The 17,842-nt window shown below is 35.7% G+C and overlaps 1 protein-coding gene across 2 annotated transcripts in view; it reads left to right on the top strand.

Moving 5' to 3' along the window:
- Window positions 1–17,842, top strand: part of PEX7 (peroxisomal biogenesis factor 7) — a 68,132-nt gene that overhangs the window by 38,989 nt on the left and 11,301 nt on the right. For both annotated transcript variants that reach the window (XR_012919270.1, XM_012739432.3), the window contains exon 9: window positions 12,448–12,547. Coding sequence is in view for 1 of the 2 variants with exons in the window: in XM_012739432.3 (XP_012594886.1) it covers window positions 12,448–12,547 (100 nt within the window). In the remaining variant the exon portion in view is untranslated. The remainder of the gene's footprint in view (window positions 1–12,447; window positions 12,548–17,842) is intronic.

The raw sequence follows: 17,842 nt of genomic DNA, 5'->3' as shown, positions 1-17,842 counted from the left end.
TGCTGAGGAGATCATAAAAATGAAGGTTTAGAGAGAAGTAGAAGCACACTTATGGGAACCTTAAGCTTGTCAGTTTTGTTGGTGTAATGGGAGATATATAGTCACAAATATAGTCACAAATGGAAGATACATACTCACTGGAGTAATTACGAGTTGGCACATTCCCGTAATGCAGTACTTAGCACTATAGGCTGTGGAGCCAGACTGCCTTCTCCTAGCTATATATTTTAAAACTTTATGGCTCAATTTCCTCATCTGTAAAATGGAGATAATAATAGAACCTACCACATAGGAATGTTGTGATGATTAGAAGAGTTAATATACACAAATGTTGGGCACATGGTATATGCTACTTTTCTCATTATTAATGCTGGAATGGATAGTGACAAAAGACTATCTCATTGTGCTTAAGGACTGTTTCAGCTCTAGTCTTCAAGGGTGAGATAATTTTTATTTTACAGAAGTGAAAGCAAGCAGCATTAACCAGGCCTTTTGTTGTCCTCTGTTACCTGGAGGTGGAAGAGAAGTACAAAGTGGGGATAGGAGGTTATCTGAAATTAGCCTGTCCCTCCACATCCATTGCTCTTTGGAGACACTTAGGAAAGTTCTGTGGGTTAGACATGTTACTGTGTGTTAACGTGAACATGTGGACCTTTGAGTGAGTCAGAGCTGAGGTGGAAAGCTGACACTTTCATTTACTAGCTATAAAATATGGGAAATGATACTCTTATCTACCTTGCTGGGATGTTCAGAGGATTAAATGAGGTTGTATCAGTAAATGCTATTGGCACATATAAGAGCTCAAAAAAAAAAAACTGATATTTTTAAATGAAAATAGTAATAATGTTTCCTATTTTAATATGTAAGTACCTTAGGGAGAGTTAAGGTATTAATCATTCATACCTTACCTATTATATAATAATTATATTATTATATAATAATACTTGTTATATTAACAAGATAATTGTATTGCTTAAAACCACAGAGGAGCTTTGTGAATAGGAATTTTTATTGCACTGTGAAGGTGAGGTAGGAGAAGTGAACCTAGTGAAAATGGTGCAGCGTGAACCAAAACAATGGTTACACTGTACAAAGTTGAATATGTATGGGACATTTGAGTCAAATCCATAGCCAGGTGACCACTTCTATTTCTACCTATTAAAATATTTGCCCCTAAATTACTATATATTATCTACATATTTGTTTAAAAATTATTTCATAGGGAGGCAGCATGATATAATAGAAAAAGACATATAATTTAAAATCCTAGATTTGCCATTAGCTATATTATATAATATATAATTTAATTTAGTTATATTTAATCTCTTTTAACTTGAACCTTCCTTAGCTTTTGTTTCCTCAGTCATAAAATGTATTATTATGTGATTTAAATATCAATATATGCAAAGCTGTTTGCATTCTGCCTGGCCCATATCTGGCACTCAGTGAATTCCAATTTTTTTTCTTGTTTCATTCCTATATATATTCTTCAAACTTTGTACTTAGTACCATATCACTATGAATATATGTTCTGAAGTTTCTGATCAAAATTTTTAAAAACCAGCAAAATCAGAAAAACGGTTAAGTCATGATATCTGCAATTTATATTTAAATAGTTCATCAAAATATTGTGTTATATGTGTATATGTACACATATACACATATAAGATAAGAGAAATGTGGCAAAATTTTAACAGTTGATGAACCATGAGTGTTCATTATATTAATATTATTCTTTGACTTTTTCTGTGGGTTAGTAATTTTCAAAACAAAAACATTCGAGAAAAAAGGCAAACGGTATTTACTCATGCAAAATAAGACACTGAAATGCCTTCTAATAAATGTGATTATTAATGATATTTGTTTAATTTTAAGACAAGATAAATAGCTCTGTTATATTGCATAAACATGAAAGTGATCTTTAATTTGGATTGTAGTAAACTTAGAATCTTGACAAAGCAGCAGATACAGAAATACCTTTTATCTTTGTCACATTTACTCTCATGAGATTTGCCTTTATATAGTAAGTGTCTTAACTTTGGTATGGTTGATGGGCTTTTTTGATCCTTGTGTTTATTAGCACAGAGATTTCCACAGGCAGATACTTCTCTTTCTTCCCCTTCCCCATAAAAAAAAGGTCAGCTAAAGTAAACAGATAGTATAGCTGAATATGTACTCTGTCTCACAAACCTTTCCTTTCAACTTTACCTAGTCCCCCTTACCCACAAAAAAGGTCAGTCAAAGCAAACAGATAAGAAATGTGGCTGAATGTGAGCTGCCATGCAGCTTCAAATGATCATTTTACCTCATCTTTTAAGATAGTTGTTTTTAATTCCTTTACATTTGTTCATCAAACAACAAGAAATCATGTGGCTAATGATATGATACTAATTGTTAACATTTGTAAGAACTACAATTGAATTCTTAGGATGATCAAAGATTTTTTTAATGTTCTATGCCTTTCAGATATTCCTAAATATAAATGTCTTTGTAGCCCTGTCACAGTTTTTGCTTTGTGGCAAAGGTTCACCAGACCTTACTACTGACATTCGGAAAGCATCTCAATATAGTTGTCTTTGGTTTCCTTTTTAAGAATGGGAATATTTGCATTCTGATATTTGTGTAATTCTTGGAAGGAAATTTTAGTGTTGAATATATTTTGTGTTAATAAAGCATTGCCTGATTACAAGGTAGGACTGGTTTATTTTATTGTTTTGTCTCTAGCACATGGCGTGTGGATATGCTAAATAAATGTTTACAAATGCAAATTAAATTATGTGAAAAATTATTATAACTTTTGGTCACACTTGGACTATAAAAGCTTGCAAACAATTGTATTTTAATATGGTTTTCACTTAAATTTTTTTTGAAGTGGTCATTAAAATACTGAATTTAAAGTGGAAAGCCCTGTTTGGAGGAGAAATATTTTCCAAGGAGAAAGCTTGCTGTTCTATTGTGTTTAAGTCAGTACTAACTAGATTGAGACTGTTAACTATTTTTAACAAATTTCGAACCATCATATTGGTATCCTGAAGTGATAGATAAGTCAGACATGGTGGCTTATTCTTGTAATCCCAGCACTCTGGGAGGCTGAGGCAGGAGAATCACTTGCAGCCAGGAGTTCGAGACCAGCCTGGGCAATGCAATGAAACCTCGTCTCTACATTCAAACAATCAATCAATAAATAGTGACATATGAATATTTTCATTTTTTTCTACAAGCAGTTGTAATATGCAGTACACTGATAAATTTCTGAGCTTTTATATACCTCAGGGTTAAGATGCATATTTTTATGTATGAAGCAACAACTCCTAAGTTTGTTAATATATTGGTTTTTTTTATATGTACCAAAGAGTTTTTCTATTTGACTTATTTAAATTAGAAAATTCTTGTGTTAATTGTTGTCAGACTGGAAAGATCTCTTCATGAAGTGAAGTATAATTTTTTAGGCTAAATGCCAGGTAAAAAATGAAAATAATTTACTATAAAATGAAACAACATATATAAATTAGAAAGGAACTTGTAAGACTTTTGATTTTAAATAGCGTGATTTATAACTGCAGACCATTTTCAGAATTATTTATTTCTAACATTTTTCTTTAGGAATCAAACCAAATCCATGTCTAATTCATAACCTAATGCAAGCACATGAATAAATAGATAGATCTAAAAGGAGTGAGGAATGTTAAGCCTTAGCTTAATGCAGTGTAAGTCACTGCTTTGAACTTTGAATTGTGCTGATTAGTTCCAACAGAAAATTTATGGATTTTTGTCAGTTAATTTGCACTATAATTTTTTAAAAATCCTATTGGGCAGTTTCAGTAAGGTAACTGAATAGATTTTGTTGCATATATTTGTATTTTTTAATGTAGACATTGCTTTGCCTAATTTTCTGTAGTAGAAAGTCAAAAGATATTATCTGAAAATGAAAAACCAGTGAATTTTGTGAGCATATTATTTGGAAATATGAGAAGAAACAACTAAAAGAATTTAGAGTGATTGCCTTTGAGGTAAAAGATTGACAGGGTGCAGCAGGAAGCTACTGTTTTTGTTATAAACCTTGTAGGATGAGTTGACTCTAATCTGTGCAATTACAGCTTTTAAGAAAAAGATAATCAAGCAGAAAACCTGAGTCTTTCCCTCGTAGTTGTTTGCACACATGGTAAGCTTGTTTATTTAGATCAGCTGGGTACTACCAGTCAGCTGATGGTAGATTTACTCTGTTCCCAAAGAACTCAGGGATAAATAATTCAACCTTGAAGTCTGTGCTGAAATCCCAACTTAGGATGTGACACCACTTAATTTTCTAATATTAAATTTTTAGAGATTCGACCATACAGAGAATTGAAAAACAGTAATTATTCATCTGTTTTCATCTTAAATAAAATTCAGCAGAGTCCCTTATCTTTCTCCACTGTATCATTTGGGGGAGAGGTGTGCTTGTGTCGCACATGCACATGTGTGTAAAACAGAAACCATCCTTAGCTGGCTGAAATAGAAAGGGGGAAATGTTTCTCAGAATATGGGGTCCCTCAGAACCCAAGGCAGAAGTGTGCAGCAGGGCCCAATGAAGGTACTGAAACTCCTGTCCTCTGAGTGCCCACTTCATTATTCATCTTCTTCCTGCAGACTGATTTCCCCCCCTTTTTCCCTCAAGTCTTCATGTCCAGTCACCAGAAAATGAACAGTTATTTGATCAGCTCTGTCTCCATTTTTCTCTGTCCATCTTTGTCAGTATCTGTCTCCTCCCCACCCACCCCAGCATCACTCTAGCCATCATTTGCTGAGGGAAGAGTTGTTAAATAAAGGAGGTCATTGTAGGCAGTGTAGATATTCCACAACCTGATAGCTTGAGTGGGTTTATTCATAAATGCTTAGCTGCAGAGATGAGGGCATTGAGTATCTCATGGTGATATAACTAATAAATGAGCAAAGCACAGACAGACAGCTGCTATAAGTTTAATGATTTTCAACATTTAGGTGTGGAGTGACATTCTAATGCAACCTCACCTATTGCATTAGCCATCTGTACTTCTGTGAAATGTTCCTTTGCCCTAGGTAGCCATATTTTGGTGCTACAGATTGCACTTCAAATGTACACATGTAGATTGCTCTTATCCCTGAGATATTAATACTATTTCATGAGTTCTTACAATTTTATTTCTTTTTAAGTCAAATATTTATTTGAAACTATATTGCAAAAAAAATATTTCATGATTATTTGATTTATACTCGTAAGCAATAAACAAATCCTATAGGAATTTTTCTCTTTTTCCTTCATCTCCTCTTATTGAGTTGTGGCATCTTCAGAAAGTCATCCTGCTTCCCTGTGGGTTTCGGCCGTAAATACTCTCAGAGCAAGCCTTCTATCAGCCTAAAGGTTTTCTTTAATTTGTCAAAGTACTCTAGGCTTTATGGTATGTGGTTCCTGGGCTTAATGTTTATTGTGATGAAGTGGACTCTGCCCCTCTAAAATACTGATCTGATTAAAATTTTAATTGCAATGTAATTAATTTATTTTGGTAGGGAAGCTTAAGTCTAGAATTTTATCATTTTTAATGTTCAGAGTTTGTAAATATGTGGTTTCTGGATATTAGTGATTGAGTATTCTAAAAGTCATCTTTGAATATTGTTCAGTAATTTTTTTAAATTAATCATATATTCTTCACTTAGCAATTAGTTTTTTTCTATTTTAAGATTTTAGTTTTGTTATTACAAGTTCCAAAAATGAGAAAACCCAAACAACTCTTCAGTCTAATCATACAAAGAAATGAAGGTTAGCACTCAGTATTTTTGAGTTGAATAAAAATTTAGCTCTTTACAAAATTGTTTTGCTAGCCAACAACTTCTATTTTTTAATCCTCTTCAAAAGTGATACAGATAATAAAACAATAGGCCTATGATTCCATGTGTTCTACTCGGGGAAGATTCTCTACAAAAGAATGGGAATCAGGGTGGTTACAGAAAGGGATGGGTATACAAACACAATGAATAAGATGTGCAACGCTTGGGGGATGGACACACTTGAAGCTCTTACTCGAGGGGGAGAGGGGGCATGGGCAACATACGTAACTTTAACAATTGTACCCCCATAATATGCTAAAATTAAAAAAAAGTATTTTTAGTATCAAGTTTTTAGTATAGCGAAAATATGTTATAGAAATGTGTAAAAATGAAGCTGTGGATCCATAAGTCATGGTGTATACATACAGTGAAATTTTGTGCAGCTACTAAAATGATTCTTTCCAAGTTTTCAATGATAAATGGAGGTGCCTAAGTAGAAAACAAGTGCTATATACGTGATATATCCAACTAAAAGAATGTGATCAATATATATGTGTTGATATGGACCCATCTTCAAGACCGATGATGTCACAGATTTTTATTGTCACAAGGTTTGTTGAGCAAAAATACAATTTTATTTTTTTATTAAAAAAAATGAAAGGGCTGATAGTTGAGTGATACCTAAGTTAGAAAGAGACAGCAAAGTAGTTTAGAGGATGAAGTGCATATAAAAATAGTAGAAGAGAGAAAAGAAAATTTCTAAACTCCTTGCCTTGGTAGTTCAGATGTATATTGGCTCGCAATTTCCTTCTGGTCTTGGTTTTGAATGTAGGTCTGCTGACTAATGGATACCTGGCATAGGCTTTGGCTTATGGAATTTTTTATGCACTTTGAGGAGTTTGGGGGAAACCTGACTTGGTCCAGGCCCATTTAAACTTTCAGGATGTTAATCAAAACTGCCTGAAGTATTCCAGATCCTGCCCCTCTGTATTCAAAATTCCCTGGCATGGCCCAGGCCTAGAGAAAAAGTGAATAGCAGTATTTTTTAGTAGAAAAAGTACTGGGCATGGTGTCAAGAGAATGCTGTGCTTTGGGGCTGCCATTTATTAGCTACATAACTATGGATTGCTTAATTTCTTTGAGCCTATTCTCATTTCTGAAATGAGAATAATTACACCTCTTATATATTTATTTGTTAATTCATTGACAAGTATCTGTAAATTTTTTGAGTGTCCTTGTGTCAGACACTTTTATACATGTAAGAGAAATGAAGAATAAGACACTGTTTCTGAATTCAAGGAGCTTAGGGGCCGTTAAAGGAAGATAAATCTGTAAATAAATAAATACATGGAAGTATTATAAGTCCTGTGAAAGAAGCCAGGAACATAGGAATCCTTTTTTATTTCTTCTGTTCCACTATTCACCAGGTCCTGTTAATTCTTCTTTGTAAATAATCTCCAGTCCATCAGCCTTTCTTCATCATCACTGTCACCACCTTAAGTCCAAGACGTTGTCATCTTGTTTTGGACCATTGATGTCCCCACACCCACTCTTGAGCCCTCGAGTCTATTCTTCTCACAGTGGTCAGAGACACCTGCAAAGGCAAAGCTGACCACACTAAGATATTAACAGTAGGGAAACTGGCTGTTTAGGTGTGCAGGGCTCCTCTGTACTAGCTTCACAATTTTTCTGTAAATCTAAAACTTTTCTAAAAGAAAAAAGTTTATTAAAAAAATATTAAATCAGGCAAACTGACCATATGAATTTAAATTGCTGCTTAAAATCCATCAGTTGTTTGTAGTTTTTTAACTTGTAAGAGAAAATTCCAAATTCTCCAAATGGCCTACAAGACCTGTGTGACCTGGTTCTGCTTACCTCCTGGAACATTATTCCCTTCCCTGCCTCAGCCTCATGGACCTTCTCAGTCATACTGTCAGACTCCTCTGACAAGGGCAAGCTGCTCCTCTGCTCTCCACCTGGCTCATCCCCCAACCTTCACATTGCAGCTCAGTGTCACTTCCTCAGGTTGTCCTCTTACATCATCCTGTGTTGCCTTTTGTGCACTTGTCAATTGTAAATTCATTTGTGTTTGGTGGTTTTTGAAAACTTATGTAACTTTTGAAAACTTATGTAACTTTTGAAAACTGGTCCCTCTGAACTATGAGCCAGAGGAATGCTGAGGCCATGTCTCTCTTACTTATGGTGCTTATCGCTATACTTGCCACATAGCAGGGCTCATAAGTTGTTGGATGAATGAGTAATTCAATGAAGAGAAAAGAAATGTGACATTTTTGCTCATTGCTCTAGAGACTACTAGATCCAAGCAATGCAAATGGAGGAGATTATAATTGTGTAGTTTGCTTAAAATTATAAAAACACAACTAAAATTAATGTACATGTAAAGCATCATAAAAAAGCCAAAACAGGCCAGGCGTGGTGGCTCACGCCTGTAATCCTAGCACTCTGGGAGGCCGAGGTGGGAGGATTGTTTGAGGTCAAGAGTTTGAAACCAGCCTGAGCGAGACCCTGTCTCTACTAAAAATAGAAAGAAATTAATTGGCCAACTAAAAATATATATACAAAAAATTAGTCAGGCATGGTGGCACATGCCTGTAGTCCCAGCTACTCAGGAGGCTGAGGCAGCAGGATTGCGTAAGCCCAGGAGTTTGAGGTTGCTGTGAGCTAGGCTGACACCATGGCACTCACTCTAGCCTAGGCAACAAAATGAGACTCTGGCTCCATAAATAAATAAATAAATAAATAAAATTAAAAAGCCAAAACATTGACCCTTTTTCATAATTAGGAAAAACTCAAAGAATTAATGACTAACTTGTAAGTTGAGAACAAGAAAGAAAAAGAAAGAACTTTTTAAAATATTTTAAACCTGCTGAATTCATTTATTGGCTAAATTTCAAAAGTATTAGTATAGACATTTCAAATTTTATTGTATTAAAGTAGAAAGTAGTTTCAGCTTAAATTTTGACGTAGTTTTAATATTTTATTTAATATAGTACTGCATACTTGCTTTGTTAAAGAATTATAGAGTCAGAAGGCAAAAAGTAACTCAACCAAGATGCATTGTGATATACAATTTAAATGAAAAATGTCCCTACAGTTCTGTAATATTTTTAATCACTGGAGGCCTGTCCAGTATATTTACTTCCCATGAGGGAGCTTAAGTAGTCAGTGATTTAATCAGCAAAGAGACAAAAAGGCACCAAGTAGTATGTATGCTGGATCAAAACAAACATTTTACTTAAAAATAATGTGCCTTATTTGACCACTTAATGATCTATCATAATAATACAGCCTGACTTCTTCTAGTAAAAAGAAGCTCATTTTATTTGTGTGATAGGTACAAGAAGACCTTCAGATATATAGCTCTTATGGGACCCTTGAATCCAAGAGAAGTTTGCAGGGAGAGACCTTGCCCATTTCTTTAATTGCAAACATGAGATAACTTGGAGAAATGTTCACTTTCTTCCTGTCAGCTCCTCCTCACAATTCACCCCTTCCTGGTGGAACTTAATAGAGGTACAAGAAAAAATTCTGGAAGGGTGCATACTCATGGAACTGTTACTGGTGGTTGTCATTACAGAGTGGGAATATGAAAAGAAATACATGTATTTCTTTTGTTATTAAAAAGCCATTAGCAATTTAAAAATAAATTACATCAACATACTACTTGCTTTTGGTTTTATCAGCTTATTTAACATATAATTTAGTGTATTTAACAATATTTTTGATAAGATATTTTAGTGAAAATAATTTTTAAATTATGCATATTAATATTGATTTTTTTTTTAATTTTCTTGACTCCTGATATCCATGAGATTAAGAAATTTCAAGCTTAGGTTCTCTTCGTTTAGCAAATTCTCTCAAGGCAAAAGCTGTCTTCATTATTCTATTTTTTCCTCTGTGTTCTAGTCTTCACTTAGTTTTTACCTTGGTGTTACTTTATAAAGTTTTTGTGGTGATTGTCATTTGTTTGTTTTTATGTTTTATCTAGGATTTTTAGTTGTTTAAAAATGTTGGTCTAATACCTAGTCAGCTATTCTGCTGGAAGTGAACCTCTCATAATTTTTGTACCAAAATGTATAAACTTTTCATATTACATAATTTCTGTCAGAGCTGTGAAATGGTATAATTGCCAGTAGTGCTTTTATGCTATTTGGTAGACTAACCCTTCCTCCACCAGAGTATCCTTAGAGTTTTAGCATGCATTTTGCATTTTGTTTGATTATTTTTTTGCAAAATGCCGATAAATACTTGTTAGTTTTTCCCAGGTTAGAATTGTGATGTTTGTGACTGTGGGGTGTAGAACTCTATGAGGCCTTAACTGCCTATTTAGCTGCATTATTAGAGAAAATTTAGGTGGATTTTTTAATAGAATCTCAGTCCTCCCTAATGTGTAACTCCTCTCATCACACTTTCAGGCTGACGTTGGATGGCTTCACACATGTATCTATGTTAGGCTTTTTTTTTTTTTTTTTAAGAGAAGGTGGTCTAGCTGTGTTGCCTATACTGGACTCAAATTCCTGGACTTGAGGATCTTCCTGCCTCAGCCTCTGGAGTAGCTGGGACTACAGACACATGCCACTGTGCCTGGCTTAGGCATCTTAATTTTCATAAGACTCGCCTGTCTTTATCTCAGTGCAGCTTTGTGTCCTTAACTGGCCCAAAACAACAACAATAACAACAGAAACTCTATTCCAGGAACTTATCAGAAGGGTATAAATGAATTCTTGTTGCTGTTTATTATTCTTAAAAAGTCCTGAAAGAAACCAATTTTTTTTATGGTTTACCTAAAGAATATTTAGCCTGTTCATTCTATTGAGATAAAATTTAAATTTCAAATGAAGTCAGAGAACTAAATACCTAAATTATATCAAATTGACCTTCTCATGGAACAATTTCATGAAACCGCCCTTTAGGGTGATGCCATTGACTCATAAGTAGCAGCTGGTGAAACATCTCTGTGTTTACGTAAGAGGTGTTGAGGATGTTCTTCATTATATAAGCACAGGATTTCTTGTCTAAGGGAGAATTTTCTTCTAAACTTTCCAGGAGCAATTTGGTTGTGGATGCCTAGAGTTTGGTGTCTCCCTTTTTCCTTTGGCTGCTGGAAAGTTTAATGTCTTGAGGTCCTTCCCTGTCAAGCACATACCACTTCATGGGAGGCATTTTTATTTACCAGTCTCATTGCAGCTTCTAACTTACTTTAAGTCATTTTTTTGCCATATTAAATACATATTTTAAAAACCATTTTGAGTATTTTTTGGAATATAGTGGGTATATGCAAAATCATTTGATTATTGTTTCAGATAATGCAAATCAGTGAATAACCATGTTTTAGAAATGAAATTACACAATTATATGTTTACTTTTGCTTTTATAAATATTATCAAGATCCAGAAAATTAGGTTTCAGTACAGTTCACTGTCTCTAATTCCGAAGGAACAAATATGCAAAGATAGTGGAGACCACTATTAAGGTCTCTGAGAAGGTTGCTCCCTCATTTGAACAGGCAAATTTTCAAAAGTAAAATCACTCTCCCTAAATATTTTGTAGATTGCAGTAACCTGATAAATGACTTGTTTATTCATTGTCTCTCTAGTACCCACACAGTGGATTATCCATAGCAACAATCCTTTTCAAAACTTATTAGGGCCAACTCTATATTTATTGGGGAAATAAAACCACCAGCTTAAACAAACTGCCGGTTGGTTTTGTGTATTTACTCTCTTTCAAAGGGATCTGTTAAACCTTCAGTGTTCCATGTTGTATAGATCATTAGAGAAGCTGAATTAGGGTATGACTCTATGATTCTGAATGTACCATTTTTGTTGTATGTTTAAAGTCAAATAAAAAAGATGATGAGCAAATAAAGCTTTAGAAATAAAGTACTATTTTGTGTATTGAAAATAGGGCCAAATTCTCTGCACAGAAGAAATCAGAGCTATATTCTGGTAAATATTGTCACTCCTAGTCTATAGAGGTTAAATAGAATACATAACATTGGCCCAGTAAAACACATTTTCTGTTTTACTTGGCTCTAGAAATTACATTGATGTAGAATCTATAAGAAGGGCTGTGCCTCAAAAAAATATGTAGTTTCAAAATTATAGAGATTTTCATAAGAGAACAGACTTTTCAAAGAATTTGAATTGCTGTTGAAATGTAAATTAAACCTAAGATCTTTTCATGTCATTTGTTGAGAAATTAAGTACTATTTAAAAATCACAAAATGTTAGAGTTCATCTAACCAAGATTCTTATTTTACAGCCGTGAATGCTTTTAGAAATTGCTACAAAAGCACAGTGTCTCTCATCGCAAATGTCCTTGTACAATATAAAAAAATTTTTTTTAACTAAAACTTGTTAAGCTTTCACTCTATAAAGTATACTAATGGGAATACAGTAATCTTTTACAAGGGTAGATTGATGAATAATTCTGTTTTGGTTTTTGATATAATAGGATGAAGTATATTTTTTCCTTCTTAGATTTTTGAATGTAGATCAATAGTGGGGCTCTGCATTTATGAATTGGTTGAGCTGGTTTTGGTAAAACCTTTGCTATGTCAAACATATTAGTTTTTCTTGCTATAAGTTTTTTTTGGGGGGGGTAGTTTTAGCATTTATTTTCTTTTGTTTATCTTCACAGATTCTGGAACTTTTCAAAGCCTGACCCTCTTCTTGAAACAGTGGAGCATCACACAGAGTTCACTTGTGGTTTGGATTTAAGTCTTCAGAGCCCTACTCAGGTAATGGTGTGTGACCTCATGTTGTTTTATTCTACCTGTACAGTTCATAGCTAACTGTGTGGCATGTGTTGCTTGTACGAATAAAATTGTTGCCTTTAGGTAGAACTAAGTACATTTACTTAATTAACCTGATCACTTTTGCTGTACAACTTGAGTATTTGAGCATTGAACTGCTAGGGAATAAGAGGTATCCAGAAACCTGGCATACCTCTCTCCTATTAAAAGACTGATTTCTCTGAGAGGAAAAGGAACTTTTCCAATAGATACTGTGCCTAACATGTTGAAGGCTTTGACTAGGCCTCTGCTGCTGGAAAGAGTGACAAGAGAAAGATTGGAGTAGGGCAGGCTTGTTCCCAGAGGTTGGTGGAAATCAGAAGCATGTGGTCCCTGGCTCAGCGGTCCCACTAATCAGTTGAGACCATGAGCAGGTCATTTCCCACTCAGGACTGTCACCCTGGTCTCCATGTCCCATGTTGAATGGGAGGCTGGCTTGCTTGCTTGCTTTCTTTCTTTCTTTCTTTCTTTCTTTCTTTCTTTCTTTCTTTCTTTCTTTCTTTCTTTCTTTCTGTCTGTCTGTCTGTCTGTCTTTCTGTCTGTCTTTCTGTCTGTCTTTCTGTCTGTCTTTCTGTCTGTCTTTCTTTCTGTCTTTCTGTCTTTCTTTCTGTCTTTCTTTCTGTCTTTCTGTCTTTCTTTCTTGTCCGTCTCACTTTGTTGCCCAGGCTAGAGTGCCATAGCATCAGCCTAGCTCATAGCAACCTCAAACTCCTGGGCTCAGGCAATCCTGCTGCCTCAGCCTCCTGAGTACCTGGGACTACAGGCATGAGCCACCATGCCCGGCTAATTTTTTCTATATATATTTAGTTGGCCAATTAATTTCTTTCTATTTTTAATAGAGACGGGGTCTCGCTCTTGCTCAGGATGGTTTCAAACTCCTGACCTTGAGCGATCCGCTTGCCGCAGCCTTCCAGAGTGCTAGGATTACAGGTGTGAGCCACCGAGCCACCGCGCCTGGCCAAATGGGAGGCATTAGGTGGGGAACAAAGTAAAGGAGAATGTCTAGTGTTTTAATTACTAAATATTATATTTTCCTTTTATTGTTCGCTTGAGACTTGAGAGTGAATATTTTGGACTTCACATATTCTTCAGGGTGTTTTTTAGGAATTTTTTTTTTTTTTTTTTTTTTTTTTTTTTTTTTTTTTTTTTTTTTTTTTTTGAGACAGAGTCTCGCTTTCTTGCCTAGGCTAGAGTGAGTGCCGTGGCGTCAGCCTAGCTCACAGCAACCTCAAACTCCTGGGCTCAAGCGATCCTTCTGCCTCAGCCTCCCGAATAGCTGGGACTACAGGCACGCGCCACCATGCCCGGCTGATTTTTATATTATATATATTAGTTGGCCAATTAATTTCTTTCTATTTTTATGGTAGAGACGGGGTCTCGCTCAGGCTGGTTTCGAACTCCTGACCTTGAGCAATCCGCCCGCCTCGGCCTCCCAGAGTGCTAGGATTACAGGCGTGAGCCACCGCGCCCGGCCTCTTCAGGGTGTTTTTGAAAGCTGTTTCAGTTTCAGATATTGTAAAGTCAGGTTAGAAACACTACAGTCTGTTGAGTGATAAGGCACTTTATAATACAGGCTGTGAAAGAACCAACATATCAAAGAAACACAATATGTAGAAGTTCTAGAGTATGACTAAGGAATTATGCTTTTATGATAATTTTAGAAGTTAAACAAAATGAAAATTCTACTTTACATTACTCTGTTCTTAAAGTTAAATAAACACACAGATTTCATTTTAAGAATTTAAGACATAATTCTGAGTTAGAAATATTCTCATTAAAATTATACTGTTCGCATTAATATTAGCATAATTATTTTTAAATGATGTAAGAAGAGAAGAAACCGAAATAGTGATGAGTGAAATGGCATTATCTTTTATGTAAATACAATGTGCTTCAAATAAACTAGTTCCTTTTCTGAGAAATACATTTATTATAGATGATTTTTAATAAAACAATTGTACCTGTTTTCTTAGTTTAAAATATTATAATGTGCATATTGAAACATTGTACTACCAAACAAAGCATCCTAAGTAAATATTCATTAAATATTCATTCTTACATATTTCTGTTAACTGTATCCTGTGAGACCCAGACTAGACCTGTGGCTCCTCCATTTCCTTGGTTATGGCAGTTCCTCACCCAGGTCTGAAGAATACCAAATGTTTTCTGAGTCTTCCACACATAGGCCCACCTTATTAAAGGGAACTTTGTGATCAGAGGACTTATTAATCAGATGATATACATCCTTAAATAATAAGAGATTTTATTGCAAGGCCATATATCTTGTTTGTAGCCTGGCGACTGCCACCTTTCTCTTCCTGTTAACTAACCAAATTCCATTTGTACTAAGGAAGTAGTTGCTGGTGAGAGCAAGTAAGAGTGGGGAAGCAGGCGTCTTCAAGCTCTAATAAGCAGCGGGGTTCAATGGTACGATGCACCCCTGAGTTAATTCATCGTGGGACGAAATTCTGGGATTGGGGAGGACCTTACAGTACTTGTCAGATGTGGTGGCTCATGTCTGTAGTCCCAGCATTTTGGGGGGCAGAGGCAGGAGGATTGCTTGAGGAGTTCAAGACCGGCCTGGGCAACATAGTGAGACCCCATCTCTACAAAAAAATAAAAAATAAAAAAATTAGCTGAGTGTGGTGGCTTGCACCTATAGTCCCAGCTACTCAAGAGATTAAGGCAGGAGGATTGCTTGACCCAGGAGTTCAAGGTTGTAGTGAGCTATGATCACACCACTGCACTCCAGCCTGGGTTAGACAGAGTAAGACCTCATCTCTTGAAAAAAAAGAAAAAAGAAAAGGAAGAAATAAGAGTACTCCCTCTCATTAATTTATTCTTTCCACAAATACTTTCATATGACAGACTTTGTGCTAAGTATAGGGGATTCAGTGGGGAACAAAGATAAACATGGCCCCTGCCTTCATAAATCACTTATTCCAGTGTTACATCACACCATCTCACAATGCATGTAAATGGACAGCTCTGGAAACTTCTATGAAGAAGTGCATTGTGCCCCAAAAGTTTGTCATCTGGATAGGTATTTGACCTATTTAAGCAATCCATAAGGAAGTGAGGCTCATCTGAGACCTGACAAATGAGCAGGTATTCAGTGTGAAGTGAGAGAAGGAAGATCATGAGTTGGCAAAAGTAACAAGGGTATGCCAAAACCCTGTGACAGGAGGGAGCACGGCCGGTGCTTGAGGGAAAGAATTTATTTCTTCCTTAGTTATGATTTATTAGTCAACATTAGAATTTTTTAAATATATATTGTTCTGTTTTTAAAAATTGAGTATTGAAATTATTAACTAAATTTTATGTTTCTCCCTATAGTAGTCTACTCAGGCTAGCCATAACAACATACCACAGAATGGGTGGCTTAAGCAACAGAAATTTATTTTCTCATACTTCTAGAACAGTCGTCCTCAAACTACGGCCCGAGGGCCACATGCTGCCCATCGAGGACATTTATCCGGCCCTCCGGGTGTTTTTGCCACCGCTGCCTGTCCTGCTTAGCAGCTGACTTGTCCCGGGCCCACAGTGCGCACTCTCTAACAGTCTGAGGGACACTGAATTGGCCCCCTGTTTAAAAAGTTTGAGCACCCCTGTCCTAGAGGCTAGAAATCTCAGATCAAGGTCGAACAGAGTCAGTTTCTGGTAAGAGCTCTCTTCCTGGCTTGTAGATAAAGGCCCTCTTGCTGGGTCTTTACATGGCAGATAGAGAGAATTCTGGTTTCTCTTCTTATGAGGACACTAATCCTATGGGATCTGGGCCCCACCCATATGACCTCATTTAATCTTAACCGTCTCCTTATAGGCCTTATCTCCAAATACAGTCACATTGAGAGTTAGGGATTCAACATAAGAATTTTTAGAGAGGCACAATTCAGTTCATAGCATTTCATATTTTTCAGTGTTAATCAGTTTTTCTTTATATAATTTTTGCTATACATTACAGGTCATTTAATAAATGAAATGTTGAAGGGTTTTTATTATTAAATACATCTTTTATTGATATATTTTTAATCTTTTAAAAATATTATTACATAGTGACTGTTTCTCTTAATGCTTTTTTTGTTTTTTAAGAGACTGGGTCTCACTCTGTCACCAAGGCTAGCTGGAGTGCAGTGGTGCAATCATAGCTCACTGTAACCTTGAACTCCTGGGCTCAAGCAATCCTCCTGCCTCACCCTGCCATGCAGCTGGGACTATAGGCATGTGCCACTATGCCCAGCTATTTTTTAATTTTTTTTTTTCTTCGTAGAGATGGGGTCTTTCTATGTTGCTGAGGCTGGTCTTGAACTCCTGACCTCAAGCAGTTCTCCTGCCTCAGCCTCCTACAGTTCTGGGATTACAGGCATGAGCCACCATGCCAGGCTTTAATGCTTTTTCAACATTCATTGATTCACTCTTTCATTCTGTCATATTTATTGAGCATCTACTACAACTGAATAGGACAGGTAATTACAGTATAGTATAACAAATTCTAAAATATAGGGAAGCAAAGGATGCTTGGGAAAACATTCATTTAATAAATATTTGTCAAGTGCATACTAAGTGCTGAGTACTGTCTTAGACACTTAGGGAAAAAACAGCGAACAAAACAGACTAGATTCCAGCTCTCATGGAGCTTGCATATTATGACAGAAACATAAAAGCAAATAAATAAGATGATTTCATGTGTAGTTAGTAGGAAGTGCTATTTAGAACTGGGGCAGTTTGTTAGAGAATGATATGGGAGGGATACTTTTGCTTGAATGGTCTGTCAAAGGGTCTCTGAGAAAGTGAAATTTGAGCTGAAAACTGACTAATGAAATGGATCCAACATCCAAAAATCTAAGGGAAGAATGTTTTTCACAGAAGTAACAGTAGATGTCAAGTCCTTGAGATGATATAAGTTTGGTATGATTAAGGGACTGGAAGAAGGTCATTGTGGTTGAAACCTAGAGAATGAGGGGAAGAGTGATAAAAATGAGGTCAGGGTCAGGTTGCGAAGGGCCTTGTAGGCCATACTATGTTTGATTTTCACTGTAATTGTAAAAGTAATTACATAATTAATTAAAATCTGATTTTTCTCTTTAAAAGACCATTCTGGTAGTTATGGAAGAACATCGGTAAGAGTAGAAACTAGGATGCCAGTTTGGAGCCTCTTGAAGTAATCCAGGCAAAGGAAGATGGTGACTTAACGTAGAGTCCTAGAGATAGAAAGATGGAATCATTCAGAATGTATTAGGTTGA

The sequence above is a fragment of the Microcebus murinus genome, chromosome 5, assembly GCF_040939455.1.
Source record: "Microcebus murinus isolate Inina chromosome 5, M.murinus_Inina_mat1.0, whole genome shotgun sequence".
Taxonomy (NCBI): Eukaryota; Metazoa; Chordata; class Mammalia; order Primates; family Cheirogaleidae; genus Microcebus; species Microcebus murinus.
This window is presented reverse-complemented; position numbering and strand designations above follow the sequence as displayed.